General features: G+C 43.5%; 1 protein-coding gene across 2 annotated transcripts in view; it reads right to left on the reverse strand.

Moving 5' to 3' along the window:
- Positions 1–19,608, reverse strand: part of crtc3 (CREB regulated transcription coactivator 3) — a 104,221-nt gene that overhangs the window by 30,142 nt on the left and 54,471 nt on the right. For both annotated transcript variants that reach the window (XM_063071040.1, XM_063071039.1), the window contains exons 3-4: positions 10,184–10,318; positions 5,730–5,791 (exon numbers count right to left, since the gene is read on the reverse strand). In XM_063071040.1, coding sequence (XP_062927110.1) covers positions 5,730–5,791; positions 10,184–10,318 — 197 coding nt within the window. The remainder of the gene's footprint in view (positions 1–5,729; positions 5,792–10,183; positions 10,319–19,608) is intronic.

A 19,608-nucleotide genomic window follows, 5' to 3' on the forward strand; every position in this document is an offset into this window, starting at 1 on the left:
GCATCTGCAGAGTATTTTGTGTTTACCAGCACTTTTCCCACTGTTCCATTTTTAATTTCTCACGTTGCAAAGACAGTTTTATCACTAACAGCATCCTGAATGGTCCCACAGACAACAGAGTTAATATAGTCAGCAGAGGCTGGCAGCTGGATTGGATCACATCATGAACCAGTATCCATCAAACATGACCTGTTTCATCCAGCATACGTAAAGAGAACTGCCATGGGGAGCAGACCCAGTCGACGGAGTTTTACTCTGTACCTCAGCTGGAAGAGAGCTCCTGTAATGACAGTGTCCCCTTGTACTTATTTAGAGACACAGCGTGGAACAGGCCCAGCAACCCAGAGTATTAACCCCAGCCAAATCACAGGATAATTTACAACGACCAATGACCTACTAACTGCTATGCTATATGGCACCCAAGGTAAAGTAAAGAGAGCTACCACTGAAAATGGACCCAGTGGAGGGTACCTCAGCTGGAGTACCCCTGTAATGGGAGCATGCAACGGAACAGTGTGCAGCAATCTTTACTCTGTGTAACTCCTGTCCTGGGAGTGTTTGAGAATGTTGAGGAAACTCTTCTACAAATGGAACAGACAGAGATCCAGGTCCTGAGGAGTACCTCTGAAACTGGTTGTTTGAATGTAGATTTCCTCAGCTTCAAATGGACGGGTGTCCTCATGCAGGACTCTCTAAAGGCTAACCTGCAGGCTGAGTCGGTGGTAAGGAAGGCAAATGCAATGTTAGCATTCGTTTCCAAAGGACGACAAAAAAAGAACAAGGATGTAATGCTGAGGCTGTATAAGACAAGGGTCCCCAACCTTTTTTGCACTGTGGACCGGCCGGCCCGGGGGGGGGGGCGGGGGGGTCAACTTTCTCACTCCCAAATTAGGAACAAAAGTAGCAGTCAAATACGAGACACTTGTGTTTACCCTAAGAAAGATTACCATGACCATGAAGCCTTGCATGTGTGATGTGTGCATACGGTGTACGTGCCAATTTTTTTTCTACAAATCGGTTTTGGCTTAATCTTCCTGATTCTGTTAAGTGAAACTACACCGTACATACATCATTCCTACTTTACATAGGCTGTGTATTTATCATATCATTCCTACTTTTACTCTATGTTAGTGTTATTTTAGGTTTTCTGTGTTATTTGGTATGATTTGGTAGGTCATTTTTTGGGTCTGGGAACGCTCAAAAATTTTTCCCGTATAAATTAATGGTAACTGCTTCTTCGCTTTACGCCATTTCGGCGTACAAATGGTTTCATAGGAACGCTCTACCTTAGCAGGGGAAATACGGGACAAGGGTGGTTCCGTATGGGACAAACTAATTTAGCCCAACATACGGGATGTCCCGGCTAATACGGGACAGTTGGCAACCCTATGTTCAAGTTCAACAGTGCGTGACAGGGAATGAGGAAAGGTGCAGCTGACTCATATTGTTTCATATCGCCAAATCACATGCGGCCCGGTGGTTGGGGACCACTGATACAAGACATTGGTGAGGAGGCCTCACTTGAAGTACTGTGAGCAGTTTCAGGTCCCTTATCTGGCAGTTGAGAGAAGAAGTTCACAAGAACGATTCTGGAAACAAAAGGGTTAACATACACAGAGTGTTTGTTGGTTCTGGGCCTACACTCATTGGAGTTTAGAAGAATGGGGGGGGTGGGGTGGGGAGGGAACTCATAGAAACCTGTCAAATACTGAAAGGCCGAGATAGAGTGGAGAGGATGTTTGCTATCGTGGGTGAGTCCAGGACCAGAGGGCACAGCCTCAAGATAGAGGGATGTCCATTTAGAACAGAGACGAGGAAGAATTTCTTTAGCTCAAAGGTGTGGAATTTAAATCTGTGGAATTCATTGGCACTAACAGTTGTGGAGGACAAGTCATTGAGTATACTTAAAGCAGAGGTTGATAGGTTCTTAAGTCAGGGCATCAAAGGTTACAGGGAGAAGGCAGAAGTAAGGGGTTGAGAGATATAGCAAATCAGCCATGATGGAATGGCAAAGCAGACTCGATGGGCTGAGTGGCCTAATTCTGCTCCTATATTTTATGGTCTATTTCTGCAGTTTCTGTGATCTATCTCTAGGTGGCTGTGCAGTTGTTAAGTGGTACACTAACTGCTGCGGAACGCATCAAAAGATTGGTGCACGAGAAGACAACATAACAAAACTCCACTGCCAGAAATCCTTGGACAAACATCACTGTTCAGGCTTTCCCCAGGGCACTATCCTTCAATTCGCATGCCTCTCATACTAACTGCTTCAATAGAAAAGTGAATATTTTTCTAGCAAATAGTTTTAGGGATATTTTAGATTATCTGCCAACACTTTCCACTAACTCACACAGAATTTGGGGCCTCTACTGTGGGAGCTGAGAACTTTCAAATGAAAAGCCAACTGGAGTTCTTGTAACTTTCAAATCTTCTGCCAGTCTCTGTCTGGGCTGGATTTGAACAATGTTTCAGGGAACAAATGAATGTTTTTTTTCCTCTGTGCCTTTTAAAGGGAGGATAGTTAAAACTTGGGAAACAGGTTTTGGGATGGAGTGATAGAGCAAATACCTTTGCCTTACGAACAAAGGTAACAGGGCACTGAGTAACAACAACTATGGACATGGTGAGGAAGTCAAGTTTGTAAGTAGCAGTTAGCACAGCTCATGACTAAATAGCAGGGAATATCCAGAAAGACACCCTGGTTAGTAGAATGAGTTGGTAGCCAGCACCATCTGTATTATTTGAGGAATTTAAAAGGATGTTGAGTAAAATTAAACACAAAGTTTAACATCTTGAAAAATAATGCACATTTTGCATCAGAGCTAAAGGTCTGTAAGAGCAACAGATTCCATATTCCACAAGGAATAGTTGGTGTCCAAAACAACTTGGCAGATGTACAAACAGATGGACCTCTACTTCCAGTAAGTTTTCTTTGATTGCTTGTTCCTGGAGCAGCTCGATTTGGACATTACGAATCCCTGAGAAGAACCACATTGCCAGTTCCCACGAGTGTATTACTGGACTTGGCCACTTCCAGCAATATGGGCGTCCAAACATTACAGCCAGCCCAACCAGCGGTTCACTGCACTTGGTTGAAACTGGGCCAAGTTTCCAGCACCACATCCCCTGCCCAACACATTTTTCTCCCTCTCTGCACATGGTGGATACAGGAACCACGTTAACTAACCCCTACCACAGTTAATTAACCACCATTCCCAAGTGACAGAGGCGAGCTAATGGTAGGGGTAGCTCTCTGTACCGAATCCATCCCTTTATTCTACTAAGCGGTTCCTAATGTCAGAAGCACTAAAAATTTTAGGGAGCTCGAGGCTTTAAAACTATGGAGGTCATTTTGTCAGAGATTTTATATACCCTGACCATTGGGCTTGGTTGAAGTGCAGACTAGGCCTCAAGCCGCGGGGTTGCCTGTAGCAGCCACCTCGGGGGGAAGAAGAGACGCTGAAGGCGGTGTGGGAGAGAGAATAAGTGCAGCAGGCATGCTGGAGTTCATGCTGATTGGGGGCTGGCTCCTCCAGAGCTTGCAAAATGGAAAACAATCTGGGTTGCATTCACTTGTGGTCTGCAGTGGGCTTGCTCTAAGATCCAGGCATGATCAGTCTACAGGACATGGGCTATGTTATACTTTATGTGTGTGTGACTGCATGTTTACTGCTGTCTTTCCTGGGCTGTACGTGCCTTCTACTGCGTGTGACTGTCTGTACTGTGTTTTGCACCATGGCCCCAGAGGAAAGCTGTTTTCGTTCGGCTGTATTCATGTAAGGCTGAATGATAATTAAACTTGAATTTGAATATCCATGACATCCCCAATTTCTAACAAATAGAAGGGATGGAAATATGTGCTTTACTGAATTTGAAGCAGCAAGATGTCTGGGAACCACCAATCTCACAGCTGCCAGGTAATAAATGAGTTCCGAGCAACACAAAGAACATTGGACCCTCTGAAAATGGCCCAGCTCCTGAGATCAGATTAAAAGGCACTTTGTAGTAATCGAGACAACTTTAATGCATCTCAGTGATTCAAGTCTATTACTCTTTTGTGGACGCTGTAGGAAGTAAGAAGGTTTTCTGAAAGAAAAAGGCAGATCAGGGCAACTGACCTTTCCTCCATGTTAATTGTTAAACACAACACCCAAGTTTCATTCCATCCTTCTGAACGGGTACAAGATATTTTACAAACCCTCCCAGGAGGGCTGGAACCTGGAACTGCCCTTCAGAATGCAGCCACACCAATGGGCAGAAATCAAATCATTTGAGGACAAAATGATGAATGGCAGCTTGAACTCGGTGAACTTTTGTTTATGGAAGAGATTCATCAATTTAGAGGACACAGTGGAGACAGACATTACACAAAGTCAACTCTGCGTTTCTGTATCTTGACATAGTGTGTTCAGTTCTGGTCACCTCATTAAAGGAAGGACATGGAAGCTGTCGAGACGGTGCAGAGGAGATTTACCAGGATGCTGCATGTCCTATGAGGACAGGCTAAGTGAGCTAGGGCCTTTCACTTTGGAGTGCAGGAGAACGAGAGGTGACTTGATAGAGGTGTACAAGATGATCAGAGTGGACAACTAGAGACCTTTTCTTCAGAGTTGATACGGGAGGGCATGATTTTAAGATGATTGACAGAAAGTATAGGGGATGTCAGAGATCTTTTTTTTTAAAATGCAAAATGCATGGAACGTTCTGCCAGGGGTGGTGATGAAGGCTGATAAATTAGGGACACTTAAGATGCTCTTAAATAGGCACATGGAGGAAAGAAACATGAAGGGCGATGCGGGAGGGATTTTCTTTCAACCATGTGCCTATCTTAAATGTCTCTACCATCACTCCTGGCAGCACATTCCACGCACGCATCACTCTCTGTGTAAAGAAAAAAAAAACTCTCTTGAACAATCTCTCTATACTTTCCTCTAGTCACTTTCAAACTATGCCCCTCGCAGAAGCCATTTCTTCCCTGGGGTAAAAAAAGGTGCTGGCTATCCACCCTATCAATGTCTCTTATGATCTTATACCCTATCTTACTTAAGTCTTCTCTCATCCTTCTTCACCCCAAAATCAACCTATCCTCAAAAGATATGTTCTCGAATCAAGACAGTAACATGGCAAGTCTCCTCTGCATCCTCTTTAAAGATTCTACATCTAATAATCAGGTGATCAGAAATGAATATAATCTTGAAAATGTGGTCTAACCGGAGTTATATAGAGCTGTAAAATTACCTCATAGCTCTTGAATTCAATCTCCCGACTAATGTAGGCCAACACACTAAACACCGTAACAACCCTATCAACTTGTGTGAAGAGTTTGAGGGATTGAGGGACGCAAACCCCAAGATTCTTCTGTTCCTCCACACTGCCTAAGAGTCCCACCATTATCCTTGTACTCTGCCTTTAAATTAAGACTTTCCAAAGTGAATCACTTCACACTTTTTCAGATTGAACTCCAGCTCTGCATCCTATCAATGTCCCAGTGTAACCTTTGACAATTGACACTATCCACATCACCATCGACCTTCATATCATCTTCCATTTTACTATCCCACCCTTCCATTTCCTCATCATCAATATAACATGAAACCGGAAAGAGTGATCTGCTGAAGTCTCTTGGAATCAGTGGACAGTTCAGCACGATAATAACTGGACACAATGCAAGAGACTTAAATAGAATCACTAACATTACACGGGGTATGTCCAACCACACACTGTCTTACCGTCTCCAGCTGGTATCTGGCGGTGGTGAAAGATAAACTGACCCGTACGGGGAACTGTCAAAGTGCATACGTTAAGGAAAAACTGAATTTTAACATTTGTTACGAATAGTTTCATCATCATACAGTTCACACAATACAGAACAAAAATGGCAATCTAGAACTAAAGTTATTCCTCCTCATCTCTGTTCTAAAGGGATGTCCTTCTTTTCTGAGGCTGTGCTCTCTGGTCCTAGACTGACCCACATCCTCTCCGTGTCCACTCTAAAAAAACATTCAAAATTCAAAGTAAATTTATTAGAACAAAGTGCGTATATGTCACTCATATACAACCCTGAGATTAATTTTCTTGTGGACATAATAAATCCATAATAAATAATAAATCATACAGGCACTCTTTCTTGGCATTCTAATATTTGACAGGTTTCAATGAGATAACCCCCAGCCCAAATTGGGAACCTAATGATTGGACGTATGTAAAGGGGGTATGTTAGAGGTAGATGATAATGAAGGGTTAACTTACAAGGAGAGGATACACAATGTAGGGTATATTTAATGGATATTTGATTACAGATTACAAGATATTAGGAAGAAAACAGTAAGGTAGATGGAGAGAAAATATCCACACGAAACAAGATTAGGATTTGGAGATATGGGTGGAAGTTAAAGACAGGCCCTTCAATTTTGGAGCAGTATCGTGATGCTTGCTGTTCACTTGCTTGGCCTGTGCTTCCCTGCAGATTAAAATTCTTAAATTTAAGGCAGAAAGGTACCTGTTACATGAAGTGAGAGAGGATTGCGGTTAGCACTTGGTCAGAGATGAACCATGAGGCCATACAATATAGGAAAAGAATTAGGCCATTTGGCCCATCGAGTCTGCTCCACCATTTCATCATGGCTGATCCATTTCCCTCTCAGCCCCAGTCTCCTGCCCTCTCCCAGTAACCCTTCATGCCCTGACTAATCTAGAACCATCAGTATCTGCCTTATATATACCAATGACATGAAGCATGATCCTGTAAAACAGCAGGACAGCCTTAGGGGCAGAATGAGCTCCCCAAGTTCCTAAAACCTTTGTAGGCAAACAACAAAATATTTTTGCTGGAAATGATTAAAGTGACTGTGTAGAGGGAGCTTTATTCTGTACCTAGTTGATTCTGGTCTACATTGGGAGCATTTGACAGAATGGTGTAGAGCAAAATTTAATCTGCGTCCAATCCATTCTGAATGCCCTGGTGACACTTGCTGGAAGGACATTGAGGGAGCTTTATTCTACACTCAGTAACTACGTTATTAGGTACGTCTGTACACCAACAATGCAAATATCTAATCAGCCAATCATGTGACAGCAACTCAATGCATAAAAGCAAGCTGACATGGTCAAGAGGTTCAGTTGTTGTTCAGACCAAACATGTGGAAGAAATGTGATCTAGGTAACTTTGACCATGGACTAATTATGGTTCCAGACGGGGTGGTTATTCTTTATTCTGTGTCCAGTCCATTCCATTCTGACTGCCTTGGAAACAATGCTAGAAAGATGTTGTGGGAGCTTTATTCGATATGCAGTATTGTAACTGCCCTGTCTGGGTTTGGATTTACTTCAGGAGCAGAGGTACCACTGAGAGCATTACAACTGGTTTGTACCACAGTCTGGTATGGAGGTGTGACTGCACAGGATTGGAAAAAAGCTACAGAGGGTTGTAAACTCTGTCAGCTCTATCGTGGGCACTAGGCTCCCCAGCATTGAGGATACTTTCAAAAGGTGAAGTCTTAAAAAGGCAGCATCCATCATCAAGGACCCCCAGCAGCCAGAACATGCCCTCTTCTCATTTCTACGGAGGAAGCCCAGGAGTCTGAAGACACACACTCAATGATTCAGGAACAGCTTCTTTCCCTCCGCCATCAGATTTCTGAATGGACAAATCCATGAATACTACCTCACAACTTCTTTTCTCTCTTTTTGTACTACTTAATTTTATATATTAATAAATAAATAACAACAAATTTCACAACGTATGCCAGTGATGTTAAACCTGATTCTGGTTCTGTTTTGCTCAAGCACAAACCTTTCTCTTGCTGACCCAGCATCTATATCTACTCAGGAACACAAGGAATTACCAAAATCCAAGCCCAGGGATGGTTTGTACATAGCCCCAATTCCAGATACAAGCCCAGGGAGGGCTTGTACATAGCCCCAATTCCAGATACAAGCCCAGGGATGGTTTATACAAAGCTCTGATACCAGATACACACCCAGGGAGGGCTTGTGTACTGCAGGTGTTGGAAATCTAGAGCAACATACAAAAAATGCTGGAGGAACTTAGCAGGTCAGGCAGCTTCTTTGGAGAGGAAAAAACAGTGAACGTTTCGGACCAAGACCCTTCATGACACTTACGAGTCCTAATGAAGGGTTTCAGTATAAAACGTTGGCTGTTTATTTCTCTCCATAGATGCTGCCTGACCTGCTGAGTTTCTCCAGCATTTTGTGAGCCTTGATGTAACATCTCTTCCAGAAAGTAGTTACTTACAGACCAGAGTGTCTCACTATCCTGGATCTGAGCTAGCAGGCAGACAACTCGTCATCAAAGAGCAGAGCAGGACTGACACTTTACCAAGCAGAAGGTGGCTTCATAAACACCTGGTGTTTGACTAGGAATCAGAGTACCTAATTGTGGGGATTTTCTGTGTTATTGGCTCTACTCTTGAGGCCACCTGTTGTTCCAGGTCAAACACAGATGCTACATTGTGGCTGTCCATATTCCATATGGAGGATAAGCAGTTGCCCATGCAACAGGCTCCCTTTCTCCACACAACTGATGAATCCAAAGTAAGGGCAGAAACAGATACAGTTCGGCACCAGCAACATCAGAGAAGTTGCCAGTTAATGTTGATCCCAACATAGGACTGTCTTAGCGACTCCAACTCCAGATTTTTCCTCAGGATTTTCTCCCAAAGACTTCCCCAGTGGATATAGCCATAAGGTCGTGGAGGTTAGAACATAGAACATAGAATAGTACAGCACAGTACAGGCCCTTTGGCCCACAATGTTGTGCCGACCCTCAAACCCTGCCTCCCATATAAGCCCCCACCTTAAATTCCTCCATATACCTGTCTAGTAGTCTCTTAAACTTCACTAGTGTATCTGCCTCCACCACTGACTCAGGCAGTGCATTCCACGCACCAACCACTCTCTCAGTAAAAAAACCTTCCTCTGATATCCCCCTTGAACTTCCCACCCCTTACCTTAAAGCCATGTCCTCTTGTAATGAGCAGTGGTGCCCTGGGGAAGAGGCGCTGGCTATCCACTCTATCTATTCCTCTTATTATCTTGTACACCTCTATCATGTCTCCTCTCATCCTCCTTCTCTCCAAAGAGTAAAGCCCTAGCTCCCTTAATCTCTGATCATAATGCATACTTTCTAAACCAGGCAGCATCCTGGTAAATCTGCTCTGTACCCTTTCCAATGCTTCCACATCCTTCCTATACTGAGGCGACCAGAACTGGACACAGTACTCCAAGTGTGGCCTAACCAGAGTTTTATAGAGCTGCATCATTACATCATGACTCTTAAACTCTATCCCTCCACTTATGAAAGCTAACACCCCATAAGCTTTCTTAACTACCCTATCCACCTGTGAGGCAACTTTCAGGGATCTGTGGACATGTACCCCAGATCCCTCTGCTCCTCCACACTACCAAGTATCCTGCCATTTACTTTGTTTGAGGTCAGTGTTTTTCTTCTCCTGGGCTGCCAACCAACCACGGCTGACGAACTCCATCCACCTGAAGTGACCGGTTTTAAGGTGCAAATAACCTGCCTTTGCCCCTTCTCTTGTTTTTGGAAATGGTTCTGCCGGGTTTAGTAGCTAAGTCACATGTAAAGTCCAGAAGCTGGACTTAGCTGTCAGAGGCCATTTGACATGCATGGCCGTTGGGGGGGGGGGGGCATTTAATAGATAGTGGGAGCTTATCCTCAGTACTCCAATACCCCACAACCCCAGCAATAACAACCTGATCACAACCCTCCAAACACCCCACCACCACGACCCTTGCCACCACCTGGATATGACAATCTTTAAGGAAACATCCTGTGAAAAGACTAACTATCTACTCATTCTATGCCTCTCTAACTTACATTCTTCTTTCAGGCTGCCTCTCAAATTTTGACACTCTGGGGAAAACAGCACCAGTCTGTCAAATTTCCAATCAAGGCAACATCCTGCTGAAACTCTTCTGCACCTTCTCCAAAGCCTCCATATCCTTCCTATGGTGTGTGGACCCGATCTATACACAATACTCAAAATGTGGACAAATCAAAGTTTTATACAGCTGCAATGCAAGTAGTTTCAGCAATTGAATATTTTAGAATCCTCCAGGATCCAAGTAAAACATTATGTCTCTAAGACCATCAATTAAATGGAAGTGTGGGAAGAGACAGGAAAATGGTCAAGGATATTTGGCGTCCATGTTTATCCATTGGAGACTGACGGCGGTGAGGAGACATTAGGTGACTTCGATCACGTTGAACCCTCTCCACCAAACCATGATGTCGTGTTCCTCGTGCAGAATCTAGTGCTGGATGCAACAAACCCTGAGGGAAAGAGAGAAAAAATAAGTTTTAAATGTTGCTCAGCATCATTCTATCCAAAGACCAGAAGATCTAAGACATAGAAGCAGAATTAGGCCATTTAGTCCATCAAGTCTGCTCCGTCATTCAATGATGGTTAATTTATTTTCCCTCTCAACTCCATTCTCCTGCCTTCTCCCTGTAACATTTGACGCTCATCCTAATCAAGAACCTATCAACCTCTGCTTTAAATATACTCAATGACTTGGCTTTCATAGCCATTCGTAGCCGTGAATTCCACAGATTCATAACCCTGTGGCTAAAGAAATTCCTCCTCATTTCTGTTCTAAGGGGATGACCTTCTATTCTGAGGCTGTTCCCTCTGGCCCTAGACTTCCCAACTATTTGAAACATCCTCTACCTGTTCACTCTATCTAGGCCTTTCAATAATCAACAGATTTCAATGAGATACTTCCTGCCCTCAAACCCTCGATTTTCTGAACTCCATCAAGTACGGGCCCAGAACCATTAAGTGAATGGTTAACTCTTTCATTCATGGGATCATTCTCGTAAACCTCCTCTGGACCCTCTCCAACGCCATCACATCCTTTCTGAATGTGTCCGATCAATAGGTCACCATCAATCCACACTGCAATACCAGTTTCATCAGACGACAAAACTCAATGCACTGACAACATGACAGCTACTTCAGTGCAGATGGACAAACCTCAGTCAGGCACAGTATCACTCAGTATCACACAGTATCACACCACTCAGTCAGGCACAGTATCAGATACCTGTACTTATACAGCAACTGAAACAGGAACACAAACTGACATAATTTTACTTCAAAAGTCAGGTATCTGGATCGAGGATCAAACAGAACAATTTTAAGGAGCATCTTAAAGGAAAGAAGTAATGCAGAGGGATTGAGAGAGGAAATGAGAGACTCTAGGATGGGTGCAAACAGTGGAATGAGCAAAATGCTAGAAACACTCAGCAGGTCCGACAGCATCTTTGGAAAGAAAATTGGAGTCAATGCTCCAGGTCCATGTTCATTGTCACTCTTGGGAATGGGAAAATCAAGTTAGTTTCCAGCAGCACTGAAGGCCAGGGAAGGGTGAGTAGAACAAATAAGAGGAAACACATCCCAGTCCTCATCGAGTGATCTGAAGTGGAAAGAGTTAACAATTGCAAGTTCCGGGGTGTCAGTATCTCTGAGGATATACCCTGGGCCCAACATATTGAAACAGTTACAAACAATGATCAACAGCGGCTATGTTTCATAAGGAGTTTGAGGAGATTTGGTACATCACCAAAGATGTTCACAGAATTTCTATAGATGTAAAGCATTCTAACAGGCTAGTTTGGTATGGCGGCGGGGGGGGGGGATTCCACGGGATTGAAATAAGCTGCAGAAAGTGGTAAACTCAGTCAGCTCCATTATGGGCACTGCCACACTCCCCACCCCAGCATCCAGGATATCTTCAAGGAGCAATACCTCAAAAAGGTGGCATCCATCATTAAAGATTCCCATCACCTAGGACAGGGGTCCCCAACCTTTTTTGCACCGCGGACTGGTTTAATATTGACAATATTCTTGCGGACTGGCCGACCGGTGGGGGGGAGGGGGAGGTGTTAATCATGACCGGAATATAGGTAATAAGTCAATTATAAGTCACTTATCAGTGGCTAATACACTTAATTTTGTTTCTAAAAGGGTGCATCTAACAAATTTAATATTAAACACACAGCGCATATTTTCCTCGCATGAATATAGTGATAAGTCAATTATGTCATAAGGGGGTTCCTTATGTCCAGTTTATTCCGCAATTTAGTTTTCGTTGCATTCATGGCAGAAAACTCCGCTTCGCAGAGATATGATGTTGGAAATGGAAGCAATGTTTTCAGCGCTTCCGTGGCTACCTCAGGATATTCAGCCTTGACTTTGATCCAGAATGCCGGCAGAGATGTTATGTCAAACATACTTTTCAGCCCGCCGTCATTTGCAAGCTCGAGGAGTTGATCTTCTTCCTGCGCTGACATGGATGATTCACCAGGGACATTCACAAATGGGTCACGGACCCATTCCTTTGCACGACTTGGGTCATTTGCGGTTGGGAAGTAACGCTCGAATTCTGTCGACAGCGAAGACAGATGTTCGTGCACCAGCTGTGAGCCTCAGTCTCTCCCAAAATCCCAGTTAATGTTGGGAACATGTCAAATATGCCCCTATCCACTCGCTGACCCCCAGTTCCAGTTTGGCTATGAAAGCTGACACTTTATCTGCCAACTTGAAGACAGTTGTCATTCTCCCCCGAAGTGACAAATTGAGTTCATTGAGTGGGTTGAAGATGTCACACAGATAAGCGAGTTTTGCTATCCACTCCTCGTCACTGAAGAGTACTGCCAGTGGTGACTTTCTTCTTGAAAGAAATCTCTGTAGCTGCTCTCTTAACTCAAAAACCCTGGCCAGGGCTCTCCCCTTGATAGCCACCTGACTTCAGTGTGTAAGAGAAGGCCTTTGTGCTCTGCATCCATTTCCTCGCAAAGCTGCTCAAACAGATGTGAGTTAAGGGCTTTTGCTTTGATGTGATTGATAACTTCAACAACGCACTCAATACACTGTTAAGATCAGGTGACATTTTTCGGCTAGCCAGCATTTCCCCGTGTGTGACACAGTGTGTAGACTGGCATTCAGGAGCAACCCCTTTGACTCGGGTAGTGAAACCAGACTCGCTAAGCCGTTCCAACAGCTGTGCTCAATGTCCTCCGCTATTTAACCAATTTCCCCCGGGATCAATAAAGTATGACTATGACTATGTCATTGATTCTCCTTGAAACCGTGGCAGCTGAAAGAGAAACCTGTGCCATCTTGTTAGCTGCAGCTTCTCCCAACAGTTCACGGCACATGTCCTTGGCAGCAGGCAGAATCAATGCTTCACCAACAGTGAAAGGCTCTTTAGCCTTAGCAATACGGCTAGCCACTAAGTACGACGCTCTCAGAGCAGCAGCATTTGTGGAGATGGTGTCTCTCAGCACTTGCTTCTGTCCCACTTGCTCACGTTTTTTCCGCTCAAAAAACTCAACGGGTTTGCCTTTAAGTGCAGGGTGCTTGGACTCAGGGTTCTGAAGCAGTTTTAAGGGCTTGTCTCCACATATGACACATAGGGGACTTGGAGTGTGCGAGTAACTGGTTGCAATAAAACCATATATTATGTACGACTCGCCGTATTTTCTGTTGAAGGAAGCTTTCTTTTTTTTCCCAGTCTTGGCCTCAGCTGTCTCTGCATTATTATCATCCTTAGGCCTTTTATGTCCCCTACCATCTCTTCCAAAGAAACTCTCAAGCAACGTTTGTTTTTACTCATCGAGTACTTGCAGGTTAATGACCGACTGATGACCTCGTGTGCGTTCAAGTTCAACAGTGGACATGACAGGGAATGAGAAAAGGTGCAGTTGACTCATATCGTTTCCCCGCAGCCCGGTGGTTGGGGACCGCTGACCTAGGACATGCCCTCTTCTCATTGCTACCGACAGGGAGGAAGCATAGGAGCCCGAAAGCACACACTCAAAGATTCAGGAATAGCTTCTTCCCTTCTGCTGTCAGATTGCCAGGGATGCTGTTGCAGTTCACCGAGCTCTCCCTGGCATCTTAATCACACACACACACTTTACTGTAATTTACAGTTTTTATTATGTATTGCAATGTACTGCTGCCCACCACCACATAGGCTGGCAACATGAAACCTGATTCTTATTCTGATTCTGAACGGGGGTATCTGTGATAAGGCAAAACCAAATGAGTCAAAATGGAAGGAAGAATTAGTTTGTGCCCTTTTGTGTTGGGAAAAGTAGGTCAGTGGAAGATGCCCACAAAGGCAGTCTCTACTATCGGAAAACGAAAAACTGAGCCCAAATCATAGAAAGGTGTCAGAAGCAGAAGTTGTACAGATGCTGGAAAACTTGGCAGCTTGGTTCACTGGAGAAACCCAGCAGTTCCGGCAGCATCTATGGAGGATAATAAACAGTTGATGTTTTGGGTTGAGACCCTTCATCAGGACTGGAAATGAAGAGGGAAGAAGCCAAATAAGAAAGCAGGGGGTGAAGGAGGAGTACAAGCTGACAGCTGATAGGTGAGAACAAGTGAAGGGCAAGGTGGGTGAGTGAGGGAAGGGGAATGAAGAGAGAGGATAGGAAATGATAGTTGGAAAGGGTAAAGTGCTGAAGAGATATCAATAGATGAGAGGCCATAGATTTACAGAAAGAGAGAATTGCTTGAATTTAAAACGATGAAACTTAATTCTGATGGAGGATCTTGTCCAGACACATTAGTGACAGTGTCATGATTTTCATCTTGTGATTAGAATCAGAGATGGAGCTCTGTCAGGAAATGGAGTTCATGAACACAAGGAACAATAGATGAGTGTCACATGACAGTCTATTGTTGCACTAACTTCTCTATAGTGAGCAAAAGGAGGGTGGTAAATCCAGGGATGCTGTTGCAGTTCGCTGAGCTCTCCCTGGCATCTTATTGTTCTGAAATGAAAGATTGTCGTCACTACAGTCCTTCAGCTCGCAGCTGGGGGGGGCAGCCGAGAGCCTCAGCCAACCTGTCCAGGAATGTGTGTCCTCACTTAACACTGACATTCAGCAGTTACAACACTGGCCGACTCCAGCTACTGTTTCCGTCGAGTGATTGAAAGAATCCTCACTGATGCTTAGACTGAACACGTTGGTGTCACTTAAGGCTGATTTAAACTTGTGCGTCAAATCGACACCGTAGCCGCAAACCCTACGCAGTGCCTATGCGGATCCCTATGCCGTAGCCTGCCGCGCACCTCTCCCAAAATGTAACTACACGTCGCGGCAACGCAGACCGCAAAACTGTGATTGGTCTGCTTGGTAGCATCGCATTTCCTCCTACGCTGCAATAACTTCCAATTGGGCGACTGAAGGGCAGGGAAGGAACTCTGGCTGCAATGCTTTCCATAAAGCTTTACAGACCTCCAAAATTATGGAGGACCTATTTCGCTTTAATGAAAAAAGACACTAGCTTTAAACTTGTTTACCCCGAGAAAGACTACCATGACCGTGAAGCCTTGCAAGGGCAGCTGTGTGTGCATGCATGACGTGCGCGAATTGCAGAGCGACACAGACACACCAACGCACAAGTATAAATGCTCACAATGGCATAGCCCACTTGCGTAGGTTACGGCGTAAGCTGGTACACACAAGTATAAATCAGCCTTTAGGCCAAAGGCTCAGAATCAGAATGAAATCAGTGTCAGGTTTAATATCACTGGTATATGCTGTGAAATGTGTCGTTTGTTGCAGCAGTACTGCACAATACATGACAAAAAAATTACATTCAGAAATTCATGGGTTCATTGTCCATTGAGAAATCTGATGGTAGACGGGAAGAAGCTTTTCCTGAAGTTGAGTGTGTCTTCAGCCGCTGGTATCCCCCTGTTGATGGTAGCAATAAGAAGGCACGTCCTGGATGATGGGGTCCTAACTGAGGCAGCACCTTTTGGGGTCCTGGTCTTCATGTATCACCCTTTCACAATCAGTTTTACACTTCTGTCATTCAGGACCCACATCACCCAGGACATGCTTTCTTTCCACTGCGTCTATCAAGGTGTAGGTACAGCAGCCTGAAGACACACAATCAACATTTTAGGAACAGCTTCTTCCCCTCAGCCATCAGATTTCTGAAAGGACAATGAACCCATGACACTAGCTCACTATTTGCACGTCCTATTACTTTTTAATTTCTTTTAGTAATTTTATCATGTATTGCACTATACTACTGCCACAAAACTACAAAGTTCATGATACAGTATATGGTGGTGCTATAAAGTATGTGAACCCTGTAGAATTTTCTCTATTTCTACATAAATATGACCCAAAATGTGATCAGATCTTCATGCAAGTCCTAGAAATAGAGAAAGAACCCAATTAAATAAATAACACAAAAATCATTTATAATGAGAGAAAAATGATCCAATATTACATGTATTTGCTGGAAAAAGTATGTGGACTCTGGGGTAATCCCTTCAATAAAAGTTATTTGGAGTCAGGTGTTCCACTCAATGATTTACAATCTGAGGTGAGGGTTGTAGAGGTGCCCTGCTCTATATAAAAAAAAAGACACACAAAGTTAGGTTACTGACAGAGCCTGCTCTTCTTAAGAAAGATCTGTTTATGTGCACAACGTCTCAATCAAAACAACTCAGAGGACCTTAGAAGAAGAATTGTAGAGATGCTCGAAGCTGGAAAAGGCTACAAAAGCCTTTCTAAAAACCTGAGTGTTCATTACTCCATGGCAAGAGAAATTGCTTACAAATGGAGCAAACTCAGTACTGTTGCTACTCCCCTTATGAGTGGACATCCTGCAAAGATCACACCAAGAACACAATTGCTAACTTGCTAAAGTCTCTGTTCATGTGTCCACTATTAAAAAAAACACAACACGAATGGTGTTCGTGCAAGGACACCACAGAGGAAACCACTGCTCTCCAAAGCAAGCAGACAAACAAACAAACATTTCAGTATGTCTCAAGTTTGCAAAAAACCACTTGGATGGTCTACAATGCTTCTGGGACAATGTTCTGCAGACAAATGAAACAAGCAAACTTTTTGGCAGAAATGTACATTGTTATGTTTGGAGGAAAAAGGGCACTGCACACCAACACCAAAACCACATCAAAACTGTGAAGCATGGTGTAAAGAACATCGTGGTTTGGGGCTGCTTTGCTGCTCACGGCCTGGACAACTTGCAATTGTCGACGGGACAATGAATTCAAAACTCTATCAAGACATTTTACAGGAGAATGTCAGGGTAACAGTCCATCACCTGAAGCTTAATAAAAGTTGGATAACGCATGATCTAAAAGACAAAAGTAATTCAACAACAGAATGATTTAAAAAGAAGAAATTTTGTGTTTTGGGATGGCCAAGTCAAAGTCCTGACCTTAATTTTATAGAAATGTTGTGGAAGGAACTGAAGCGAGCAGCTCATGCAAGGATGCTCACCAACATCCCAGAGTTGAAGCAGTTTTATAAGGAAGAATGGCCTAAAATTCCTCCAAGTCAATGTGCAGGACTGATCAACATCTATTGGAAATGTTTGGTTGAAGTTATTGCTATACAAGGGGGTCACACTAGTTACTGAAAGCAAAGGTTCACATACTTCTTCCAACAAATACATGTAATATTGGATCATTTTTCTCAATAAATGAATGAACAAGTATAATGTTTTTTGTGTTATTTATTTATTTAATTGGGTTCCCTGTAGTTTTAGGACTTATGTAAAGATCTGATCCCATTCTAGGTCGTATTTATGCAGAAATAGAGAAAATTCTAGAGGGTTCACAAACTTTCTAGTACCACTGTACCATACAGTTGATGATAAACTTAATTCTGATTCAAATTGTGACTCAGTTACATAAGTAAATGCCCACAACTTGCAACAATCTGGCGTTAACCTGTTAAACTGGCTGTAGTGCTACAGCTAGTTGGTATGTTATCATCCCACCAAGCTCCCAACCCTGTGAGATCTGTTGTAACACATAAAAAATTGGAGGAACTCAACAAATCAGTCAGCACCTATGGAGGGAAATTTACATGTTTCAGGTTGAAACCATTTACCTGGTCTGAAAGATAGAGAGAAAAAGCCAGTATGAAGAGGCGGTGAAGAGACTGGCAGTCTCTTGCTGTCTCTCTCTTGGGACCCAAGTCCATCTTGGGGTTACATATTCTCTCTGATTATGGTCCAAGAGAAAGACAAACAGCAACTGAGACCACATCCCTTGCATTATACAAGTGAACTATCACACTTCAATTATTTTGATCATGAGAATTTTGTGCACAACTTGTAATATACACCTACCCCACTTCCCTTTCTCCCATGATCTACTCTCTTCTATCAGATCTCTTCTTCTTCTTCAGCCTTTTACCTCTTTCACCTATCACCTCGCAACTTCTCACTTCATCCCGCTCCCCCACCCACCTACCCCCTCACCTGGTCTCAGCCATTACCTGCCAGCTTGTACTCATTCCCCTCCCATCTCCTTTCCAGAACTAATAAAGAGTCTCAACCAAAAATATCGGTTGTTCATTTCCCTCCATAGATGCTGCCTAACCTACTGAGTTCCTCCAGCATTTTGTGTGCGTTGCTTCGAATTTCCAGGATTTGCAGAATATTGTGTTTAATATTACATGACAATGCAAAAATAAGATGCTATCCCTAACTGTCAATGAGCTAGTGACGAGGTTCTTTCTAAGACCTACAGCATGACAAACCATGTCAATCTCAACAGGAACTAACTTTGGCCCACCTAGTCCATGCTAAACTATTAATCTGCCTAGTCCCATTGACTCGCACCTGGACCATAGTCCTCCATTCCCCTCCCATCCATGTACTTATCCAAATTTGTCTTAAATATTGAAATCAAACCCGCATCTACCATTTCCACTGGCAGCTCATTCCACACTCCCACTACCCTGAGTGAAGATGTTCCTCATGTTCCCTTTAAACATTTTACTTTTCATCTTTAACCCATGACCTCCAGATCTAGTCACACCTAACCTCGTTGGAAAAAGCCTGCTTGCATTTTTCCTATCTATACCCCTCTTAGTTTTATGTCCCTCTGTTGAGTCTCTCCACATTCCCTGGAGTGTAGGGGAATGAAGTCTTAACCTATTGAAGCTTTCCCTATAACTCAAGTCAAGTCCTGGCAACGTCTTTGTAAATTTTCTGTGCACTCTTTCAATCTTACTAATCAATTACAAACCAAATGAGTGCAGACAATGCTGTCTCTGACAGCTCAGAGTTCCCAGTGAGATGCTCCCTGTGGCTCAGATTGAATGGGTAGTAACTATGAAGCTTTCTCCAGCTGACAACATTGATGTCCATTAGCACAGCACAGCAACAACTGGAGATATTGAAGTGATCAACCCTTATAATGTCAGCCCCTCCTCATTGGGCACAGAATGCACGAGGCTCAGTAACTTCTGAAAGCGCAGATAACATTTAGAGCAACACCAATCGAAGAGAATCCTTGACTAAATGCCACATCACAATAGATTCTCAAAGGAATGGAACTTTTATCTTAAAAGCCAGCATCTTTGGAATATGTTTGAAAGAGAATAAATCATCGCATCTAGTTCATCAGCGCAGCTTCAGAACAGAAGGGCATCCCTTATGAACAGATATGAGGAGGAATTTCTTAAGACTGAGAGTAGTGAATCTGTGGAATTCATTGCTACAGATAGTTGTGGAGGCCAAGTAATTGGGTATATTTAAAGTG

The sequence above is a fragment of the Mobula hypostoma genome, chromosome 18 (assembly GCF_963921235.1).
Source record: "Mobula hypostoma chromosome 18, sMobHyp1.1, whole genome shotgun sequence".
Lineage (NCBI taxonomy): Eukaryota > Metazoa > Chordata > Chondrichthyes > Myliobatiformes > Myliobatidae > Mobula > Mobula hypostoma.